Source organism: Dermacentor andersoni, chromosome 11, assembly GCF_023375885.2.
Source record: "Dermacentor andersoni chromosome 11, qqDerAnde1_hic_scaffold, whole genome shotgun sequence".
In the NCBI taxonomy this organism is placed as follows: Eukaryota; Metazoa; Arthropoda; class Arachnida; order Ixodida; family Ixodidae; genus Dermacentor; species Dermacentor andersoni.
Window position 1 is genome coordinate 86,452,927 of NC_092824.1, and position 24,416 is coordinate 86,477,342.

The 24,416-nt window shown below is 48.6% G+C and overlaps 1 protein-coding gene across 2 annotated transcripts in view; it reads left to right on the top strand.

Annotated features, from left to right (window-relative positions):
- LOC126517553 (uncharacterized) overlaps positions 1-24,416 on the top strand; it is a 103,730-nt gene that overhangs the window by 18,424 nt on the left and 60,890 nt on the right. The window contains exon 1 of one of the 2 annotated variants that reach the window (XM_050167302.3): positions 16,010-16,508. The exons of the other annotated variant lie outside the window; for it this stretch is intronic. Coding sequence (XP_050023259.1) covers positions 16,265-16,508 — 244 coding nt within the window. The 5' untranslated portion in view covers positions 16,010-16,264. Of the gene's footprint in view, positions 1-16,009; positions 16,509-24,416 lie in introns of those variants that run through there. 2 annotated transcript variants of the gene reach the window in all.

The following is a 24,416-nucleotide window of genomic DNA, read 5'->3' on the forward strand; positions in this document are numbered from 1 at the left end:
CACTGTGCCCTGATCTGACTGGATTTCTGCAGGAAAACCAACTCGCGCAAATATGGACAGTAGTGCATTGACTATCTCAACTGAACTGAGTTCTTTAAGCGGCACTGCTTCAGGGAACTTTGTCGCTGGGCAGATCACAGTCAAAATGTGTCGGTACCCCGTGGCTGTTACCGGCAGAGGTCCCACTGTATCAATAACGAGCCGTCTAAAAGGCTCCGTAATGATAGGTACCAACTTCAACGGCGCCCTCGATTTGTCCCCTGGCTTGCCCACCCGCTGACAGGTGTCGCATGTCTTCACAAAGTGGTCTGCGTCCCGAAAACACCCTGGCCAATAGTACTCTTGCAAGAGACGGTCCTTAGTTTTCTTAACTCCTAGGTGTCCGGACCACGAACCCCCATGCGACAAGCGCAACAGATCTGGACGATAGCATTGAGGCACGATCAGCTGATCGAACTCCACTCCCCTGCGGTCTAGATACTTCCGGTACAGGACCCCACCTCTTTCCACAAAGCGAGCATTTTTCTTGGCGATACCTTCCTTGACAATGCAGCGTATGTTTTCTAGGCTGCCATCCTTCTTTTGCTCGGCTATCAAAGCCGACCGGCTGACTTTTAGCAACCTGTTAAGTCCGTCTGACGTAGGCGCGATGAGCAAATCTGGAGACAGCTCTTCTAACTTTCCCGTGTCGGGATTTTCCTCTCCAGTATCTGGTGCCTTTAACGCTACAGGCTCAATTTTATTCAGTTCGGGCGTGCTCTGAATACCAGCTTGCTGCGCCTCTGACCCTTTCTCATCGTTGAACAACGTCGGTCCCGCAACTACCGCCTTTGCAGCGAGCTCCCGAACCTTCGATCTGGTTAAGGCCTGAACGCTAGCCTCACCAAACAAAAGCCCCTTCTCGCGCAGGAGGTGATCGGACCTGTTCGAAAATAGGTACGGGTACTGGGGGGGCAGCATAGATGACACTGCGGCCTCCGTCTCAAGTGCTCCGAAAGGTCCTTCAATAAGCACTTTTGCTACCGGCAGACACACGCTATGAGCTTCCACTGCTTGCTTGATCCATGCGCACTCGCCCGTGAACATATCGGGTTCTACGTAAGAGGGGTGAACTACATCCATTGTAGCTGCGGAATCGCGAAGCACTCGGCACTCTTTCCCGTTCACGAGGAGGTCTCGCATGTAAGGCTCGAGAAGCTTCATGTTCTCGTCAGTGCTGCATAAAGACAAAAACACGACTTTTGTTTTTGTTTCTGGACACTGCGCCGAAAAGTGACCCGGCTTCTGGCACGTATAACAAACGCGCGCTTGCCTCGTCTCGAACCGCTTTCTGCGTTCGGCTTCGGTTGCCGCCGTCTCCGTACGTTCGGTCGGACTGCTTTCACTCGCATCCGAACTACGTGTGTCCCCCTTTGCTCTTATGGGCGTGAACTTTGGCCTCTCAAACTTGGAGCCAAATTCACCCTTTTGACCGTCCTTAGCTCCACGAGCCCGACGCGTCACAAACTCCTCGGCTAGCTCAGCGGCTCGAGCCACCGTACTAACGTCTGGCCTATCCAAGACCCAGTACCGCACGTTCTCAGGTAACCGACTATAAAACTGTTCTAGCCCGAAACACTGCAGAACTTTCTCGTGGTCACCAAACGCTTTCTCTTCTTTGAGCCACTCCTGCATGTTTGACATAAGCCTGTAGGCAAACTCTGTATATGACTCACTTTTGCCTTTCTCATTTTCCCGAAACTTCCGACGGAACGCCTCCGCTGACAGCCGGTACTTTTTTAGCAGACTCGATTTCACTTTGTCGAAATCCTCTGCCTCCTCTCTATTCAAGCGAGCGACTACGTCGGCCGCCTCGCCGGGTAGCAAAGTGAGCAAGCGCTGTGGCCACGTTTCCCGAGAGAACCCCTGCTTCTCGCACGTTCGCTCAAAGTTAACCAGGAACAAACCAATGTCCTCTCCAAGCTTAAACGGCCGCATCAGGTCAGTCATTTTGAACAATACTCGTTCTCCTGCACCGTGTGCCTGACTTCCATTACGAGCGCGTTCCATCTCTAACTCGAGACGCTTCATTTCCAAAGCGTGTTGACGGTCGCGCTCTTCTTTTTCTTCCTCTTTTTGTTCTTTTAGTTCGCGCTCCTGTTTCTCTTTTTGCTCTTTAAGTTCGCGCTCCTGTCTTTTTGCCGTCTCCCTCTCCTCAATGGTCTCAAGGCATTCCGACAGCTCGTCATCCTCAGCTTCTAACTCAAGAATAGCCCTTAGCAGTTCTGGTTTTCTGAGTTTGTCTGAGACATCCAGACCCAACTCTCTTGCAAGCTCCAGCAATTTCGGTTTGCGCAACGACTTCAAATCCATGGCTGCTCTGAATGCTGCTTTCTCTACTGCCTACTATTGTCTTGCCGCAAACTAACCCGGCAGCAACGACAACCACAATTACCAGCTCTGTTTCTGACACTAACAAAAGCCTGGCAAAACTTAGAAGAAGAAATTCCCGCACTCACCAAACCTCGCAGCCAAGAATTCAGCGCAGTCGTTCCGCTGCAGGCAACCAGTCATCACACAGGGCTCGTTGCACTGCTCCCGGATGGTCGTTGTGCTGCTCAGCATACATTCAACCGCATCTCTTCGCTGCTGGCCTCCGTTGTCGCGATCTCACCGCTGGCAACCAGCTGTTGGGGACTCGGTGCTGACGCCCGATTTTGCAAATGGGTCGCAAGCCCCAAGGGTAGCGTTGGCCTGGCGGCCTGGGGCACTGGAAGCATCCGAAGGTCCCGGCGAAGCAAGAGTAGACTGGTAACAGAACAACTTGTTTATTCTAACATTGCAAAAGAGCGGCCGGTCAGGTCGACCGAAGTGGAGAGACGGGAGAGCACGTAACTCAACAGAAGAAATCGGAGCCTCTCTCGGCGTCCGGGGGCAGCTGCTCTTATACTCTCGGCGTCGTGGGCAAGAAGGAAGGTCACGGGATGAGCCCACGCGACGGCGGAGCACGGAGCCCACGCGACGGCGGAGCACGGACGAGCTGAGAGACATGTTGAGACGAGTGTAGTGACGCATCGTCAACCCGCCGACGGACAGACCTCCTGGCTCCTCACTTGGGGAGCTCCGCTCCCCGGCTGCCGCGCTTTGACAAGCGTGGGCACACACACACACACGCACACACGAAGACACGTGGCACTGAAACACGCCTGGACACGCTTGGCGGGGAGGCGTTGCGGCGGCGTCGAACGGGCCAAAATGTCCGCCGCTTTGAACGAAGCCCCGACGTCCGTTGCATCTGCGCCGGCATTACCGCGCGTTGTAAGCGAAACGTAACAGTCTCCAATCTCCAGCTGGGATCCGGTTCGCAGGCATTTCTAACTCCTTCCACGTTGCCGAGTACCAGGTCATAAAGGGGATCCTTCATACACTTCGCCCGAAGGCGGCCCTTGAAATAAGGTGTGTCCACGCTGATCCAAGCCTCTTGAAGCAGGAGAACCGACCGATCGAGGAGGTACACGGGAGAGTTGGATCCTGTGAGATCACCATCCTTGACCAGACTCCTCCTTACTCATAGTCTTTTCGCGTTCAGCTTCTTCCCTCCGCCAAGTGCGTTTTGCATTGCGCTCTTCTCGACGTCTAGCTCTCTCTTGCTCTATCCAAGAAAACAATTCTTTACCTTCGAAGCCGAAGCTCCGTCCCTGATCAACGAGTTTATCAAACTCTGCCTCTGACATCGTGCTCAACCAAACAGTGGACTTCTTGCCACTAGCACGACCCGTCAAACGAGTTCCTTCGGATCCTCAGCACCGACACGCGGCTGACCAAGTCCTGTCGCGGACGCCAATTATTGTCACGAAACTTACACCCCGCTCGCCGATCCGGCTGCCAGGCGCAAGCCGACGGAGCACAGGGGTCCGCTTTACGCTTCGCCCCGGCCTACAAGCGAGAGGTTTTGTACAACATTTATTTATTCAGGGTTGGTCAGCCCGAGCAAGCCGCTCGGGTATCGGTGCGTCGGCAATCACGAAGCAACTCGTTGAAGGGGGATAACAAATCATTTAATCATACACCGAACTGATCAAGGACAATAAGGGAACAAAGAATTCAAAGTAAGAACGAACAGAATTGGCGAAAAGCACACACAATTCGAAACGCGACCAGAACACACAATCGTCAGGCAAGGTTACAACAAAAGCAAACAAATGAGTTTAGAGGCATACGAGTCATTGAGAGCTAACAGAAAAGAAGAACGGGACAAGCCAGCGGACAGACCATATCGGAGCGTGGCGAAGAACGGGGACGGCTCGGGTGGCAGTCGTTGCGGCGATGGCTCGAAGGCGGCGGGCCCGGTGCGATGAAGCGCGCGCCCCGCCCGCAGGAATTCGGCCCCGCACGCCGCAAAGACTCACACAACTTTCTTCGCTGCCTGTTTCCAACCGACTGTCTCCCTTCCCACCGAACTGCTAACGAGCCGGCGGAAGACGCTGGTGAAAGACAGTGCTGTGCCCAGCGGTTATTTACGGGCGTTTTCCTCGGCGCCACCGAAGACAGCATGCGCACTGTCGATTTATGGCCCTGGCCGTCTCCGCGATCCCGACCAGCGGAAGCGACCGAACAGTGGACACAGGGCGCACAACTCTCTTCACCGTGCGCTCTGCCTGCTCCACTATGGTAACCTTACACCGCGGCCAAGCCCCGATTCCGTCGAAGGGGACAGCGAAGCCGCCTCCGAAGAACAGCCGCTTGCGCGGCTCGCAAAGCCAACCGTCTCCAGATGCCCAGGGCTCGACCCTGGGCAGTCCTCTCCGCCCTCTCTCGCGGCCTCCTCCCGTAGCTTCTGAACGGGATGCCCGAAAAACGCACTCTAAAGAAATATATATATAACATGGTTGGCGCCAGTCTGTGACAGTCATCTGTACATGATCATCATCATGAGGGGTTCATATGGGGTTCTTCTTCATCATCGCTTGTGGGGCTGGCTCTGGAGTGTGATCCGTGCTGTGGGCGTGGTCGGTTCACCGCATCTTTGACGCGGAATAAACGTCGTGACAACTGCTGCGTCGCTATATATATATATAGCCAGCTTACGGCTACAAATGTACTGGTTAGCGGCTCTGTTGCCTACGAAATTATGAAATGAAACAAAAAACGCTACCTAAATGTCCTCACTGTCACCAAACATACGTTTTCGAGCGCGCATCGTTCCTTAAATAAAGTGAATAGCTTTCTGGAAGCGTTCGGCTATATTCGCCTACATTGACATGCATTGTCCATGGTTTCTGCGCAATTCACCCCCTATTGTTGTTTCTGTCGACTCAGCACGCATATAAGGTGCCTGAAGCGTACACTAGTCACCACTCCCGCGGACGACTATAGTCAATTTGGTGCCGCCCTCCGCGGGGGTGGGAGGAGGAGGACTGCCCCTGCTTCAGCGGGGAGGATGCATCTCTCGCTGCATTTGAAGTAGGGTGTCCACCTCCGGTGGGATCGTCACGTACTGGCTTCTGTAGGCCTCAGGGGCCGGTCGTGGGATAAGCACACGCACGAGACCACTTTATTCTTTTTTTTTTTCGTTTTTAAAGTGGACCTTTCTCTGCCTCTTCCTCCCACTTTGTGAACGCTGGAAGCTGTGTACCCGCGTATACGACAACTCGGGTCCACTGGGTACGCACCACTGGGTGCGTACCCAAACAGACAACTTGGGACACTGCAGTGTCCCAAGTTATCTGTTTGGGGGTATACGTGAAACGGGGCTGGTTTCCCGAGCGTCCTCCATGGTGCAGCTAGCGGAGGACGTGTTAGCGGAAATGCACCAAAGAAAGGAGCCTCGCAAAACCGAGAACAATATTTCGTAAATGGCTGTTATTCCTAAGTGCACGGGGTGTCCCATAGATTGAAGAAGGCCGCTGGCAGGGCGGGAGTTTCGGTCGTTTTTTCAGCCCCACGCAAGCTGAGCACCTTATGCACAAACGTCAACCGAGACGACTCTCCCCCCCCCCCCCCAAAAAAAAAATATAGAAAGAAAGGGAGGGGGGGGGGGGGTGTTGCAACGAGAAGCACCAGGCGCCCTTAACCAGCCGCGTCATTGGAGTGGTTTATGACATATCCTTGAGCGGAGGGCGCTCCTACGCATATGACAAATGGGACGCTGTCTGAGTCATCGCCTCGTCATCATCCAAAAGCGTGCTAAATTGTCCACGCGTGAAATTATCGAGGCATTTGCCATCATGCCCCGTGGTCCTTCGTGCATCAGTTCACCATCCGTCCTGTTATCAGACAAGGAAGTATCGTATCTGCAGATTTAACGCATCTCCGCCCACCTGCAACCTCACTTCATTCTTCTCGTGTTTATCACGCCGTTTGTGTTTCGCCCATGCTTCTCGCCTGTATATTTCGCGCTCGCGCAATAAACTTATCTGTTAGAAGTCAGAGTCTGTGTCGTGGGCGCCTTTTCCGTGTCCCGTTTCTTTGCGCTGTTTGCTGAAATATGTATTCGTACCGACAAGCCCGGCTGGCCACACTTGTTTAGTTGGTACATGCTACTTAAAGTGAGTTATAGACGTACACCATCAAAGAAAGAACCGACGGTATACTACAGGGTGTATAAGCTCTCTATTGTAGCGAAGGCATATGACTAAAGCTCTGTATTAAAGGGGTCCTGCCCCCAAATTATGCATGTTTTCATTCCAAATTTGCTTACTAGTCTCCGCTTCTACACTATTAAGCAAAATTACGCCCTTTTGCCACACAACAATAATCGTCATCTCTCTTGTCTGCATTTCCTTTTTTTAACGCGGCGAGTCCGGCACTTCCCAGTAACGAACGGCATGCGCGTTATCAGCATGACATAACATTCCCGACAGGAAAGTAGCGGGCGCTGCGTTTCCAAGAAAGGAAACGCAAGCAAGGCAGATGACGATTATCGTTGTGTGGCAGGGATACACGCCAAAGGGTGTAAACTTTGCCTGAGTGTACTCCGGCCGCGCGCGTCCTGTCTTGGAGGTAATCTGCGGTAAGTTTGAAGCCAAGCCAAGCCGAGATTGCTGATGGCTTCGTGTGCGTGCTGTGTTGTCGCGCGCCTAGTTCGCGTCTAAACAGGAGGCTGAGCGAAGGGCAATTCGCTCGCCGCTGCTGCCGCTTTTCATCACGCCATCGTTATGACAGCAAGCATCCGCGGTCATCGAGTGAGATGTCTCCGTGTTTGCCCGGATGATCTCGTTTTGTTCTCGCAACTTGCCCGGATGTTCTCGTTTCAGTGCCCGGATAACGGCTCTGGCTTTTGGCTCAAGGTCACTTCAAGGTCGCCGACAAAGGCAGCTAAAATAATTTCATACTTAAAAATGGTCGCAGGACGTCCCTTTAAATAGTCTGGTATTCCGTTGTACGCAATGGTGTTGGCGAAATCTCTTCCTTTATACATTTTATGACGCTTGTTATTCACAACGCCTTAGGCATGGACACTTGTTCGTGCTGTATTAATGTTCTTCTCAAAAAATGACATTTAAAAAGGTAACGTCTTCGCATGACAGTGATGTGTATATACTTGCGCATAACGCCATATACATTTACCCAGCGCCTACCGGCTCCGTCACTATAAGTCATTCAGTGGTATATAATTAAGACAAACGTATAGTCGGTTAATTTTTCTTTTCCTGCTTCAGCGCCCACATCGGAATGCCGCCGTAGCTTCTGAGAATCGAACTAGCGACCTCATCAGCTAGCACAACGTCATTTAAGTCGTCGAGGAGGCCGCTGATGTGGGCAAACGGTATCGTTATCATTATTAATCTTACGGCGATTACTTCCGTTGTGATTTTTGCGCGCCGCCCACTTTCAGAGGATACGTATCTCGATTAGTACACCAGATCTATACGTGCAGTTGATGCAGTACTCAGTTAAGTGCTTAGCGGTCGAAACGCGATACTTGGCCCCGCATGGCGGTCGTAGCTTTTTTTTTTTTGCGCCACCTGTGGACGCCGCAGGCGACAACGAGGTCGCGCATTATGGTAAACAAATGAAAGCGAGGGCTTTTTCTCTCCCATTGTGTCTGCATTTGGCCACACAGCGATCACCCAGCGCATACCCGGTGGCGCAGAAAGCACCACCCGCATGCATGCACGCCCACGATAGCGTTTCAATCGTTGCAATGGGCTCTGTATGCATACTGAGGCCAGCCTCATTCGCCCAAGCGCAATTTACGAAACGCGGTCTCGCTCCCTTTTCTCTCCGCTCCGCCGGAATCGCGTAGCGGAATCGCGAAGCGGAATCGTAGCGGAATCGCGAATGCGTAGCGGAATCGCGAATGCGCAGTCCGCTTAAGCGGACTAGCGGAGCAGGGAAACCATTACAAGCGCACGTCTAGATACTCCATGAACAAATAAGTTATGTATATATTCGTTTGACTTTATAAAAATGATCAATGGGTGTTTTAGAGCGAAAGCTTTACTGGACGCGAACTTGCGATTTCGCCGTGGCCGGTGCTCCGAGGAGGCACATGACGTCACACCGCGTTTCTCGTCACACCGAGTTCCTCGTCGCTGCGCTCGCCTCCGCTCGCTTCGCCAGCTGCGTCGCATGCCTGATAACACGTCGGAGGATTGAAAAGGAGAGCTCGCGTGCGCCGCAACCACAGTTGAGGCGGTAGCATGGACGGCGACAATTCTGATAAGGAGGAGGCCTGGAAGCGACATCGGAACGAGGTGAAGAGGAAACGAATCGCCCAGGAAACAGACGAACAGCGCGCCGAACGACTGGCTAAACGCCGCAACATAGCTAGACAACCAGACTAACCTGGACTTGCAATCAAGATTAGCCAAGGCTAACCATGCTACGCCTTAGCTTTCGCTACGTATATCCTGGCATAGCCGAACTAAGCCACTGCCATTTTTTTTTTCATTACCCTGAATTTGGCCAGACGGCAATGCAACTACGAAAGGTCCGCTCCGCTACGCTGTGGTGGCTAGAATAGCTACCTTAAACGCATAACTAAAGCGGGGCAACTCGGAGCGGAGCGTATACCCCGTAAGGACGCTCAATAAAACAGTGTAATGTATATGCGCATATACAGTAACTCTATGTCATGCGTAGGGTGCCATCGACACCGATGTCTTTTTTTTTTCTTACTTTCGCCTATGACATTAGCGCAGCCATGCGGCATCTTCTATCTTCATTGGGAAAATTTCATAGACGAGATGCACCGTTGTAAATACGCACAGACAAAAATGCGCCTTATAACACCAAAAAACAATTATATATATATATATATATATATATATATATATATATATATATATATATATATATATATATATTTATTTATTTATTTATTTATTTATTTATTTATTTATTTATTAAGCCCCAGTCGGCGCGACTGTATACATGCGTCAGTCACCCTTTGGCCCTGCAGCACGAGTGTGTATAGGCTCCATGCAGTATAATTCGCTCGCGAGGCAGTAAAGCCAGAGCTCAAGCGGCGAGCACAAAAGGAGATTGCCGTCCTTAAAAAATAAAGGCCGCATAAAAGCAAGTGCTGCAGGAGGAACCGCTGTTTGCTCTCCGATGTGCGCAGTACATCTCGAGAGGAGAGCTGAGGTGCGAGATGTCCGCAACAGCTGTTTGCCTCGTCTGTGTGCGCGGGGGAGAGAGAGCGCGCCCTCTGGCGAGGAGCCGCCATCGCGTGATGGCTCGGCTGTTCCAATTTTTTTTTTTTTTTTTTCTTATTTTCTGCCCAATGCTCGCCTCATGTTCCTCGCGGATAGTATGCCTATATAGTTCCGTGCAGTTCCCCTAGCAAACGAGCTCGGAGACTGGCCGTAATATTGAGCCCGTAACGGCCAGTCAATTTCGGGATTTCGTCGTATAACATCCCCGATCCGGAGAGCTAGCTTGCGGTGCGATCGTCGCATTGATGCACAATGATAATATTTTTTGTGGCTTTTCTGATATTTTCGTCAATCTTATAGCGCATGCAGTCGCTGGCGGGTTTCTCGGAGCCTGGTATTTCCGACGCGTCGACTACTAGGTCTTAACCTGGAGCAGCGACACCGACTTATACAGTAGAAGCAACGTTTAACGAGAAGCAAAATTTTGGCAGCCATTACCTGAATATTTCGGGGCTACAGTTCATAAAAAAATTTGTTTTTCTATGGCACACGATCATTCTTGCCGCGACTATATAGAGCAGAACGCCTGTTTACCGCGTCCATACAGAAGAAAAGTTGGAAGCTTCAGAGCAATCAACACCTTGAGCAATATCTAATAACTTTTAGGTTGTTTCATCAAATTTTAGTTATTGTCGCCTTCGACTGTGGTATTATTTTTTAATATTCTAAGATTGGCAGGTCTGCGATCCGTATATAAATTGTTGTTGTAGTAGTAGTTGTTCTTTTTGTTGTAGGTGGCTATAAGTTCATCGTGCAAACTTGCTTGCGCGCACGTGTTGTATATTTCTGAGCTTAGCGTTTCGTTATATCCACCGGAAACTTTTGTTGCGCGACCTTTCTGATTTCATTCGCCTTCCGAACGTCTGCATCTCAGTCAGATCGCGCTAACACGTATTCCGTTTAACGTGTCTCGAATTCAAACTTATGAGCTATTGCGGGCTGTATGCGGGTTTCTCTAAAGGCACTTTTTTAAAAATTGTTTGAAATGTAGAAGCAAGGGAAGGTATAGGCTATACGTCAGAGCCGGTTATCCCGATATCGCAAATCGGCTACCCTGTTGCAACGATAAAAAGGAGGAAAAATGGAAGAAACGGTCACATGTAGCACGGTACGCACACGAACACAAGCGCACTAAAATAGTCGCGTATACGGGAACCAGCATCGAAAGCGCAGTCCGGGATGGTCGCTCATTACACAGGAGTGAAAGAGCACGGACAATTAAGTATCCTCATATACACGTAAGGACAGCATCACAGCGAGATAACACGTTCTTAAAAAAAAAAAGAACCTCAATGTGAAGAAGCACAATTATAAGGGCTGTGGACTCGTCAAGTTGTATAACGACTGCTTTTATCTGCAGTACTACCATTCGTCGTTTCTTTTTTGATAATTCGTGGCAATATATATATATATATATATATATATATATATATATATATATATATATATATATATATATATATATATATATATATATATATATATATATATATATATATATATATATATATATCATAAGAAGCCAACGAACACTGACACCAAGGACAATATAGGGGAAATTACTTGTGCTTAATAAATGAAATAAAGAAACGATAAATTAATTGGAATTAAAGTGGATGAAATATACTAATATTACTAATAAAAATCGGGCCCCTCTGCTAACCCCCTTTCTTCTCGTTTATATATATATATATATATATATATATATATATATATATATATATATATATATATATATATATATATATACACACACCCACACTATGGCAGCCTTGATGTCAAACACCATACGGGGATTTTTTGGCCACGTGCCTGCTCTAGCTCCTAAGTTCACGTGTTACGTGACGTCATCGGGCAAAAAAAAAAAACGATGTTCCACATCGGCCCATTATGGCCCTGAGTGGCGCTGGCTAACACTCCCAGGGCTAGATCTAGTGAAACATTAAATACCCAAGTTAGTGGACGGAATAATAACCGTCGCCGCAGCACAAAGGATAGTGCAACGCACGCGTAAATGCGGAGGTTGTGGGTTCAGGTCCCGCCGGCGACACGTTCTCGTTTCGTCCACTTTCATTTCCCTTTATATGCTTTTCAATTTCATCCGATGCTTTCCTTGACTTTCATTGTCTGTTGGCTTTACATGGCCACGATTGAAAAAAAAATTTGAGGCTAACAAATTAATATATATGAATAAAAGACTGCATATGTACTTTATACGCATTGTATAAGATTAGTCTACACTAGAACATCGCGAAGGGCACTTACAGCAAGCCTCTGCCTATCAGGGCATGACCGCGGTCCAAGCAATTTGCTTACTGTGTCAAGGATGTTCAAACGGTCACGCAGGCGAACCCGCGCTGTTGGTCATATTGGGTACATTCTATGATGATATGCTCGACTAAGACGTCATATAGTTATTACAGTAACTACAACGTGGGGACGTTTGTCATTTAGTGATGTATGGCACAAGAAGTGAGGCATGTACAGGCAACGTCTAAGAGCAAACGATGGAGGAGCGTGTCGAACGCGCGGTCAAACCTTTAATTCGGTGAAAAACAGCAGGAACAAGTGATTCAACTCTGTGTATAAGAGCGAATACTTCGCGCGGTCGTCGAACCACACGTCTTTGCCAAGCTTGTGCCGCAGAGTGCAAACGACATTCTTGCCGTCTGATACAGGAAATGTCCCTGGGACGGGTGTCAGGTATACCTAACGTGTGTGCTGCGGTAGCCGACACAAACGCACTGTCAATACGTCTGTGGCGTCTTCTCGCACGGGGACCGTCGACTCGACGTCGGAAACAAACACTGACCTTGAAAATTACGCGTTGGCAAATGGCTAGAATCACACGCGCAGTGCTCTACCATCAGTGTCGTACCCACGAAAACCTATTCGCGTCGACGAGAAAACCATATACGTCGGCCACGCCCGATATCGACCAGTTACCGTGTGGAACGACCCGTCAGCGACAATCTGATGTCATCAGAGGCTGCGACTTATGAGTCTGACCTTTGACAAGTTCACTGGCACGTGAGCGTATAGCATAGAACGAGTGCGCTTTGTCGGCTAAGAGTTTCAAGGGACATCGAAGAGAACAAAATGTTTTTAGTGGTATTAGGAAAGTACCCCTTCTGCAATACCAAGAAATAAGCCACTCTTGTGCCGTGCGATAGGGTCGGTAAGCCAGAAAAGACTGGGAAACGAAACATGGTTGGCGACACCGTCTTGGAGGTTCCCGCACCACTTCGCCGTTACCCAATTAATTTTGACGGTGTCGTGCCTTTTCAGGCCTAGGTAGCGTTTTCCCTTCTTTCTTTTTTTAAATGTAAATATAGGCAACATTTTGTTCTAAATGGGTCAGTGACTTAGCTCAGCAAGTTTCGAGGAAGTTTACGGAGCCCTAACTAACATATAGAGGAAAACCTATCTTCGAAATCTGCGGCGTCACACCGCGCGTTCCCACGCCAGGGGGTTTCGGCGCAAATTTTTCAAAAAAAAAAGAACGGATGTTCGATCTTCGTTTTCTCTGCAAGTAATTGACCTCTTACCGTCAAATTAATGACAATAGAGTTTTCAAATAATGATCTGTCAGTTTTGACTGATTTAGTGTTTCTTTTTAGTGCCCGTTAAGCAACAGCAGTGCAGTCGTACAATTTAGAGCGCGAAACCAGCCGGTGCCGAGGCTCACCATGTAATACTAACTAATCTGGCTTGCGGCGTTAACGCTTCATCGCGCCTGTGCAAGGTACATTGACGCGTGCCCAGGCGTGTTTTGTGGGATGGATTGGGCGTATCGATCGAGGCTGCCTTCGTACTTTACTCCACCTCTCCTCCCCCCTCCCCCGCACTTTGTTCCCGTAGTAAAAAAAAAGCACTGAAACATCAATGACCTCAAAGTGAGCTACAAACGCGACCGCCAACTTTCACATTCGCTGCATACGCGTAGGTATATGTATCAACCTTTATGTCCATAACCTCGGTAATTGCAGTAAACGTGCTTGTGTCAGCATTTAAATGTAACTAGCCTTGCTTCAAAGAACGGTAGCTGCTGTACCAGCTCTGATGTTTTGGTTACGTTTGGGGCGTCAGAATAGCGAAATTCTCCAATCGAATCGATTACGAATATTCGAGAGAGAGAGAAAAAAAAAACGACCTCCGAATGTCAAATCGAATACCGAACCGTTTCGAATTTTCTAAACAAAAGTGAAACGTAAAGGTTCCGTGGAATCTGGCAACAAAATGCTCATTTACGTTGTTTTACACGTCTATGAAACGCCGTTATCAAGTGGATTTCAGCTAAACTGAGAAGCTTGCAAACGAGTCGCGAGAAGACCGGTGGTCGTATCAGGTGCACCATGACAGTGACAGTAAAGAGCTAGGTGCAATACTACACCGCGTGTACCGCGCATCGTTTGAAAGGAACCCAAACATGGTGAGACTGGGAAATGATAAAATTGTCTGTGCCTAAGTGGACACATGAAATACACACGTTGCCTAAGACAACACGCGCTTATTAAACGAGTCGACTCTGTCGTGCAGAAGTGATCTCCTCCGCGACTTTGCCCTGAAATTGATGCGTCTGCGCAACAACCGCGTTTCTCCTGCGGCAGAATGATTCGGGAGAGTCTCCACTTGCATCATAACCGTATGTCAGTGCTCGATTAGAAGCGAAACGCAATACAGCTATTTCCCTAAAATAAAGCACAGGCTATAAAAGATACTCGAACGTATCAATAGTTAAATCTTGCGACAAGAAAAGAGTGCGAATTACACGCAGTTACGCAGATATTATAAAAAGGTAATCAAACAGATTGCTATTTCAAGAAATGTCGCTGTAGCCAACGCTTCGACAAGTGGACGTCTCTTCGACCCGATCGTGACAAATCGAAGACTACGCCCCTTAACGAAACGTTGGGCTCAGCGACCGTTCCTTGGTCTTCTCTTGGGCATTGGCGCATTCTACCACGACCAAACAAACAAACAAACAACATGCGCATTTGAGTACATCACAGAGGGAATACCGCATAGTTGTGAACCATTGAGAATGCTTCCGCAAGTTCTCATCTCAGGCTCACGCGAAAAGATTTTGCCGAGTCAACCTCTCGACACGAGAGACGAGTCTGACGACCGTGCCACTGCTACGACGGCGACTTTTCGGGGTCCCGCGCGGCGCAACCTCCCGTCGCTTTCCGCCAGGCGGCAGGAAGGTCTGCCCCCCCCCCCCCCCCTCCATCCTCCATGAGGAACTTGTTTCGGGAACGCGCCTCCCCTTTCCCGTGCCGTTGACCCTTTCTTCACTCCTCACTTTCTCAACGTTTTTTCCTTTCGCTCCACGCGGAGTATGGTCTGCATTACGGTCACGTGACAGTTAAGAAACCCGTTCTCGTGTGTTTGTCGCGCACTGGACGGTGGGGGGCCACCTTTGTCGCCCTGTGGCCAGCTGAGAAAAAGAAAAATCGACCACCAGACAGAGTTCGACCGAAATCGTTTGTTGGAGTGCCTGCAATTGGGTGACGTCTGTCGTTCTACTTCCGGAATCAGCAGTACAGATTTAAGGGCAATCACATTTCCATCCCAAGGAGGAGGGGGGCGAGCGTTGATTCATCCGACGCAACGACGCGCAGTCTGAGGTGAGCGGACATTTTCTTCGCAGCAACGGCTCCCGCCGCATCGCATTTCACCGCTTCGCTAGCTTCGCCGATACTCCGTCACACTAAGCTTTCTTTATTATTATACATATTTTTTACATTTCTTTTTCTGTAGGGGCGTCTGCTGCGAGAAACGTGCGAAACAACGGAAAAAAGAAAACGACCTCGCGCATCTCAAATTCGTGCCCAAAGAAGGACGCGATGGAGAGGAAAGCGGAGGCGTTCAGTAATATATCCACCTGGCTTCTCGATGACGAATAGCACTGTTATACGCCGAAGCGCTTAGAATTTTACAGACGGAGGAAGGCCGTCGGTCGTTTGGCGATGTTCCCGGGCTCGGACTCTCTTGCGCGACCAAGGAGACGACGTTTCGGACGCACCCGTGGCCGTGGCACCCTTTGAAAGGTATCCAGGTGTTTCAAGGGTCAAGCATCCTCGAGCTCTCTATCGGTCTGCTGCATTTTTTGTTGTTGTTCTTGTTGAAGAACCGCAAGGTCGCGGGTGTTGTTACCTCTCTACGCGATTGTGAATACCTGAGTGTGCGCGTGTGTTTGCGCGTGTTCCCGCACACAAACAGCGCACACCCCTCTCCGTTCGGCCAGCGCTTATCGAGGTCCCGGCTGGATAAAAAGAAGTGCGAAGGACTGCGACCGGCTGACAACGGAAAGCTCGAGCGCGGTCAAAGCGCGCTCGCGATAACGCAAGTTGCTCCTCCACCTCCACCCAGCGTTTCGTACATCGTTGTCGCCACTGCATATGTTTGTCGCTGGCATTACCGGGGCACCCGCGTCAGCTGTGCGGAGATTGGACGGCCGGAGGGAGCGTCGTTGGCGATCGCGGGTGTAGGTACACCGGAGTCACAAAGCGTGTGTGTGTGTATATATAGCGACAGTCGTTACGTCAATCAAATTGCCCCGAGGCGGAGTCGCGGACCGGAGGACTTCTGCGTGCCGTCGACGCGTCCGCGGTGTCCCGATGTCGCGACAAGTCGACGAGAGACCTTCCTCCGTGCGCGTGGCGTCAGACCCTGCTTCGGAACGCGTCGGGGATCCGGAATGCTCATCGAAGCCAGTGTCAACGTCGCTCCCGCTTTACCGGCGCTGTGCGCGTTGGGCCGGAAGCTGTGTTTGGAGCGTGCTCGTCTTCTGTTTCCTGTGGCCGTACTTCCTGCTCCGGCTGCTGTGGCGCGCCTGGCTTCGTCTGCTCAAGGGCTTCCTGCGTGAGTCCCGCCTCTTACAAAAAAAAAAAAAAAAAGTTCCGACTAAATCTCGGCAGAGTCTCCAACAAGGAGTGGTTGGAGAAGTCTATATAGAGACTAGACAGGAGTCCCGTAGTGTTCAACAATTATTTTTTGTAAGTGCGTGCGCTGCAAACACCTGCTCGCGAAAGTGCTGTAGGAGTACGTACGCCGATTAGATTTGCCTGTCACATGACCGGAAGATGGCTGTGGAACGCGCCTTTACAGTTTCCTGTGGCCGTATTGTCGTGCTCGCGCATTCTGAAGATGTGACAATGACGTGAAGTTGTAAGAGAAAAAAATTATCAAGTGAATATGATTTGTTCATAGCGTGTGGTAATGGGAACAGAAGCCATTCAGCAGGTTCTGGTAAAATGCCACCGTATGTGAATGTAGTTTTGCCTGCCCGCGATGCCTTGGTTTTTGTAATGACAGTATAGGGGAAGCGTATAATGAATATGCGGTTGAAACTAGCGAGGAAATGACTGTACGAGAGATGTGGCAAAGGAATAAAACGTGCAATAAAGTAAACTTTCTTTTTGTTTTGAGTAACTTAGCTTAGCGTGCAACGTGATTACAGATTGGCACACTCTAGAAATATAAAAATAACCATATTGGTAACATGCGCCACCACCCCGTTTCAACGTGGATGCTCATATAATAATAATAATAATAATAATAATAATAATAATAATAATAATAATAATAATAATAATTCAAATGTTTATTATAGCGTCCAAGAATAGCTACGGAGGCTTCGTACTGGTGCACCTAAAAAGTAATACGCGATACAAAATGTACAGAGATGACGAATAATGCAGGCAAAACAATGTGAGATAGAGAAACAAATATGGAAACGGGAAACGAGGAGGCGGGCGTAAAAGGGAGTTAATCATGCAACATGATTATATACATACAAAGCGCAGGAATTGAACTGTATCAAATTAATAATCAATCAGTCATTTATTTACCGTGCCCATTAACAACCACGAGTTCTGAGTGCTGGAGCACGTATACATTTAAGGAAGGAAGAAAGAAAGAAGCAGAGGAATATAATTTTTAAAAAACGTACAACTAATAAAAAGAAAAATCTTGAAAAGAAGAGTGTGCATACGGCAAGGCGCAGGGTGAATTAATACAAAAAAAAGGAGGAGAAGGGCAGTTGAACAATACGTGAAACTAACGACGCGAAGATCGGAAAAGAACAATGGGAGCGGGTTATGAAAAATATCAAGACCATGAAAATAGGCGTAATAGAGACTATTCTGTGGGCGGTTGATTGTCGGTGATGACAGGCAGGAATATGGAAAGTTCTATGTTCTCTGGTGATCTTGCGCGGAATACGAAACATGATACAACTGAGGAGTCCTGGGCAGGTGAGGATAACGAAAAAGTGGTCTGAAAAGAAACAGAAGGTGAGCGCGATTACGTCGGCAGCGAAGTAAGGGCAACGAAAACAATCCAACATTGCTAGAAGAAGGTCCAGTACCCGCGTTAGGAAAGCGGTGATGACACATGCTTAGAAACATTTTCTGGCGTCGATGTATAATGTCACTGTTAAATCTAGAAATGCCATTGTAGACGACCGACTCATACTCGAGTTGAGGAAAACAGATTGTTATGTACAACTTGCGGAATGGTGTAAGAGAATTGAATTCTTTCGATAGCCTGCAAACAGAGCCAAGAAAGCGCATACACCGCATTGCAACGCGTAATGTGAGCCTAAAAGTTTAAGGTTGTATAAAAAAGTACACCGAGATCATCGATCTCACAGGCCTTGAACACTGGTACAGAATCTACAGAATAAGAAAAAAAAAATGCTCGCTGTTTTGCATGTGAAAGTCATAACTTTTGGTACTAGCAGCATTTAAGGTGTGGATATATCTTTGCACCCTTTACAAAAAGAAAACACGTCAGCATGCAGGATGCGACAGTCATGAACAGTATGAATTTCCTTTAAAAAATAATAATAATGTTGTGTGTTACTCTTCTTTAGTGGCGACACAGCAGTTTAGGTTTAGTGATGCGGCAGTGCGCTGTGGAGATGATGCGCTCAGGTAGGCAGCAATCGTCCTGGTAGTCAATAGCGCGGTGTCACTGACATGGGAAATGTAAACCTGTCCAACTGCTATCGAGCACGGTATGACGAGGGTTCGCTTCCCAGCCTCGGCGCGGCCGCGTTCCGATATAGGGCCGGATTGCAGGATAACGCCTCCGCATACCGATGATATCGATGCAGGTCGATCACCGACGGCAGAAATTAATCTGGAGCGCTCAGCTGTGTCGGCCTTTGAACGTGTAGGACTCTCCCAAATTCAATATCGAGAGAACCAATATGGAGGCGCGTGCGGTAGATTAGAAGCGCGGGGTGAGGGGCAGAAATGTATTTATTGAAATAAAAGGGGGAAAAATATATCAGAATAATAAATGTAGGGTCTGGGGAAATGGAAGAATGCTGTATAGGGTGCAGCGTTCACTGCAGCAGCGCAGGCTTGAATGAACTTCCTCACCGGACGCACTAAAATTCTCTCATTTTAATGCGTCCGGTATTGCGGCAAGCGCGACTGGTTTGCCGGATGAGCGTGGGCGTAAACGTGAGCGGCCAGATTGGTGGCGTCAGCTGGTGGTGCAAAGCTCAACCACATAAACACAGAGCCAATTCCTATATTCTTCTTAGCTACTGGTGTAAATTTTATACAGCGGCGTAATCGTCTTCACAATTACACCGCTGCCAAAAATTTGCACCATGCAGCATCGAAGCAGGATATAGTAGATTACTGCAGGTTTAGCTCTGTGTTTGTCTGCTTGAGCTCTACGCCACCAGGTGGCTGCACCTCTCCGGCCTCTCACGTTTACGCCCCCGAACATCCGGAAATTCGCCGAAACCACCTCCGTTTGCCGCAATAGCTGACACGCTGTGCTGGGCCTTTGTTCTTGAAAATGACGTTTACCAACATGCTCAGGTTTTGGTTCTAACGTGGTCGTTGCAGTTATATATTTCTACGTGCGTCACAAGGTGCCGTCACCGGATGAGCGTAGGCGCAAACGTGAACGGTCTGCACGGTGCAGCCACCTGGCGGCGCAGAGCTCAACCAGACAATTACAGATAATATTGGAGTAATCAAGTGTATTTTACTTCGATGCTGGTGTGAATTTTCGGCAGCGGCGTAATCGTCTTGCTGCCAAAAATTTACCCCAACAGCAAAGCGCTTCATTACTGCAATATTATATTTGTCTGGTTGAGCTTTGCGCCACCAAGCAGGCTGCTGCAGCTGTGCAGGCCGCTGACGTTTGCGCGTACGCTCATAAGGTAAAAAGCCCAGACCGTTTGCGTTTACCTGGATACCGGTCGTTTAGCTGGATACCGCTAAAGCGCTCTACTAGAGAGCTTTATGGTATCCGATATACTTAGTAGATTATTATCGCGCGAAACAGACAACCAAAAAAAGAAAACACGCATAGACGGGACAGCGCCTGTCCCGTCTTTATGTGTGTTTCTTTTGCGTTCGTCTGTTTCGCGCGGGAATCTAGGCCGCTTATTGTTACTGTCATGTACCAACTAGCCCAATCAACGTGTTCTTCCGGTGTTCCAGTATTGCGTAAACTCTGCGGAAAGACTGGAAGTGCTCTAAACCGTCTGGTTTACGTTTCACCGTGTTGTGGCCCTGTCTTGCTGTCGCCAGAATTGGCTGGCGCGTATTTGCTATACAGCGGAGACAGCGATGAAAGAAATGCTGCCGAGCGCTTTCGTGTATACATCGAGTCACAACGCGGACACTGTCCGGTCTCTTTGTAGCGACGCGACCTCGTCGCCTTTTAATGACATAGCGTTAAAGGCCCCAAATTATTGGGTTAACGTGCCAAAACCACGATCTGATTATGAGGTACGGCGTAGTGGAGGACTTCGGAAATTTGGACCACCTGGGGCTCTTGCACCTAAATTTAAGTACACGGGTGTTTCCGCATTTCGCGCCCATCGAAATGCGGCCGCGGCGCCGTAGCCGGGATTCGATCCCGCGACCTCGTGCTTAGCAGCCCTGCACCATAGCCGCTAGGCAACCACGGCGGGTTTGACTAAGTTATTCCTCTGTATTTTGAGAATGACAGCCCACAAACTAATGTCATGAAACAAAGCGCCAAAACCACAGGCCTTTTATGTTAAATCTTCTCAGACTTAAATTATTAAAAGCGCAGAACAATAACAGAAACCTGAAAATGATGTTTTCTTTTTCTTTTTTTTTTGGGGGGGGGGGGGGGGGGGGCGGCTGTGCACAATCTTCGGGAGCGACCCACTCAAGAGGCCGCGCTTCTACCGCAGGGCTCACCTTCGTGCATATATATGGCGTTTGCCGCCTGCGTTTCCTCGTAAACTTTACGGTTACATAAGCTGCAGTCGCCGGGAAGCGTGAGAAGCAGCCAGGGATCGTTGAATGCTATCACGCTTTCCCCTCTTAAAGGCGAAGCTTAAAGCGTCCTCCAACAAGTTCCGCCAAGCTGACGTGTTCGGCGAAGCTGACGCGTATGCATGGCGAACGCAGTGTTTGCGCGATGTCGGTGCGCTGCGCGACCTTGCGCGCGGGGTAATAGAGTTCGCGCGATAAGAAATACATCGGTTTGCGAGCGTTATCGCGCGTGCCGTGCTTCGCAGTTGGGGTGTCATCGCCGGCGCGTTTATCACCCGTGGCTTTCTCATTTGCTTTCGCTTGCCGGCATGAATGAGAGAGAACAAAGGGAGCATGCATGCCGCAGCGATGACGCGTCACGCCTGATGGGACGCTCTACAATTGCTGACGAAGGACCGAAGTTCGTGATGTTGCTGTGTTGCTCGTGCTTAGATTGTGAACGAAAGAAGGGAATAGAAAAAGAAAAGGCAAGCTTGCGGGAGTTGCCGTGTTTGTAAAATATAGGTATTTTCGTCTATACATATATATACAGGTATACCGCCAAATACCGCCATACAGGTATACCGCCATACAGGTATACCGCCGTACAGGTATACCGCCAAGTGAAGCAAAGAGACAATGAAGCCGTAGAAGGAACATGCTAAGTTAACTGTCATCTCTATTATTTTGAAATGCAGCAATCGTAAGGTAAATGGAAAAATTAAAGTGCGTGAGGAGGCAACTTGCGCACGTGGGGGCCGAACCCGCATCATTCGCATTTCACGTGCGTTACCTGCTTTACCGTTTGAGCTATATATATACTGCGGCGGCTATCGCCCCGTCCATTTTCTTGGGTACTGGTGTATGTCTATACAATATTAGTCCTGGGAGTGTTAGTCAGCCCCACTTTGTTTTTTAATTTCTTTTCACGTTTCCATCTGGTTTCGTTTTCCGTTTTCCTGGTTATACCTGCATTTCAATTAAGCATAAGAGTTCATTTCCCCTATATTTCAAGCTACATATGGCTTCGTTGTCTGTCTACTTCATATGTAAATGGTTCTAACTAAACAAAAGTTGGAGCCCCTCGTCTTGCTTATTCTCGCTCGTTACAAATATACCGTTACAGATATACTTTGTGCGTTCTCGTCGATACATACGTGAGGTAGCACATGCGCCTGTCATCCAGCTAAACAATGCAAGGGTTCTGCTTGGTCTAACACTGCGGACAAGCTGCAGAGCGTGGCGCCATGCAAACACAGCAGCACTGCCGTCACATTCCGTGCGGGCAAAGCAAGAAAGAAACAGAAAAGAAAAAAGCAATCGACAAATGAACTCCACTAGGCGTGAACTCTCCCTTAAGGCAAGCTTCAGAGACGTAACCAACATTTTCAAAAGTTACTTGGCAAAGCAGCAAACAGCGGAAAAGCAGCGACCGTATATCAACGCGTTTGTCTCATATCCAGGCGGAGAACAGCCCTAAGAACAATGGATGAGGTAGAGGCATATATAGAAAGTGACATGTTTTACACTTAGTTTTATTTTTTCTTGCTTCCTTAGCTCCTGCATTGTGCTCGTTTGTTGACAAACACAAACGGCGGCGTCCTCTATCTCTATATCTATCTTAGGGAGCCTCCATGTACCGCGGTACATGGAGGCTGCATAATCTTTTTCATGTACGGGACCTCTATGTTGCGAGTTGAGTCGTGTGCCTGAAAATGTGTACCTGCCCTTTTAAAACCTTTACAGAAATTCTGGTACAGATCCTGTTGTGTATTGCTGACTTTCTGTTGCTTTCAATACAATGTCTGTTTACATTTAACTGAATATGTCACGCGTTATTTTTACGAGATTGCGTCCACCATCTCTACGCGCTCAATCGACGTACGCGCGTTGCCCATTTTCTCTTGCCCGTCATGACAGCCAGCCGTTGTCGCAGAAATTTCCATTCTTGCAGTAACATACAGCAAGTTGGGCGAGGTAATTTCAGCTCATAATGAATGTTAAACGTGTCAAAAAGGGAGAAGGAAAGAAAGAAGAAGAAAAAAGGACGATGCGCTCGATCGTCATCTCTTCTTTCTTGTCCATGGTGCCCCCCCCCCCCTTTCTTCTTGCGCTCCCAGCATTCGTTAAGAATCCTATTCTTGCGTTTAGCGGTATACCGTGTAACTTCAGTCTTCGGGCCATCCAAGCCTTTCTTCGTTCTCTGCACAACACGGGCTCAAATTCTAAAAGTTTGATTTGACCCAATGATCACGTGATTGTGCATTGTAAGTGCGCTTCCTCCCTCTGTGCGTCACCTCATCTATCACCGCGGCTCTGTCGCTGTGTCGTTCAATACTGCCGAGCTCATGGTCGCAAGTTCGACACCTACCGCGTTCCGATGGGGGCGACGTGCTCGTGTGTACCTCGATAAAGGTGTGCACGTTAAAGAACCCCAGGGGGCCAAAATTAATCCGTAGTCACCTACTACGGCGTGCCTCATAATCAGAAAGTGGTCAAATCGGCACGTAAAACCTCGCAATTTAATTTTCTGAACTTGATTTTAATAATCCCAGACCGGTGTTTTATACCGTAGGAGGTCTGTGCCAGCTAAAGGCATTGTGTCGGTTCGATAAATTGAGGAGTGCCCCCGCCGGCAGTTAGATTCTTATCTGATATAGCAGCAATTCCAACTGTGCGCGAGTATATTGGGTATCCGTAGATGTCGAAGCCGTTGATAAGTTACATATAATTAACAGCGCAAGCACCTACTTCTATCGGGCAAAGCAGACGCGTACACACTTCATAGCTTTGACCTTTGCAGGCAGATCGAGTAGATACGTCACGGCAACGACGACAGCGACGAGCCGCGGTGTCTCTTGAAAACCGCCGCAGAGCGCGAGCGCAGCCTTAGAGATCGGGCAGCGCTGTCTTATCTCGGAGGCCTCGGTGAAAGGTCGCTGGTTCGCTTGCCGGCCGCGGCGGCGCCACATTCCCTTGAAAATTTTGTTTCTATATTGTTTGAGTCATCTCTGTTGCGAAGACGTGGCCTATATATGATAAAACAGAAAGAGAAAAGAAGGGGAACAAAAAAGAAATACTAAGAACGTACAAATCTTAATTCACACCGTAGCATGACTCTCCATATCCAAACGCTGTCTGCGGTGAGCGATAGTGTATAGATCTCCCAGGCATTTCCATAGCTAGAACGTGAACATAGTACGTCTACGTAACTCTCTAATTTAATACAATCATCTTCACCGCCTCTAGCCTTTTCTTTATTTTTTATTTCGCATTCAGTATCAAACAAACAAATGAACAAAAAAATGTGCGCGTCAAAGTACATAAGCGTACGTTCGTTGCAGGAACACTTCATCCACTCAGTTCATAATTTTCTTCTGATCTGTTGATTTTATTAGCCTAACATTTTTGCTTCTTTTATTCGTTTTTCTTCTGGCTTCAGTATCTTAGCCTGACTTGCCTGCATGCGTAAGCGTGACTGTGTTGCAATACATGTTCTGTTTTCAGT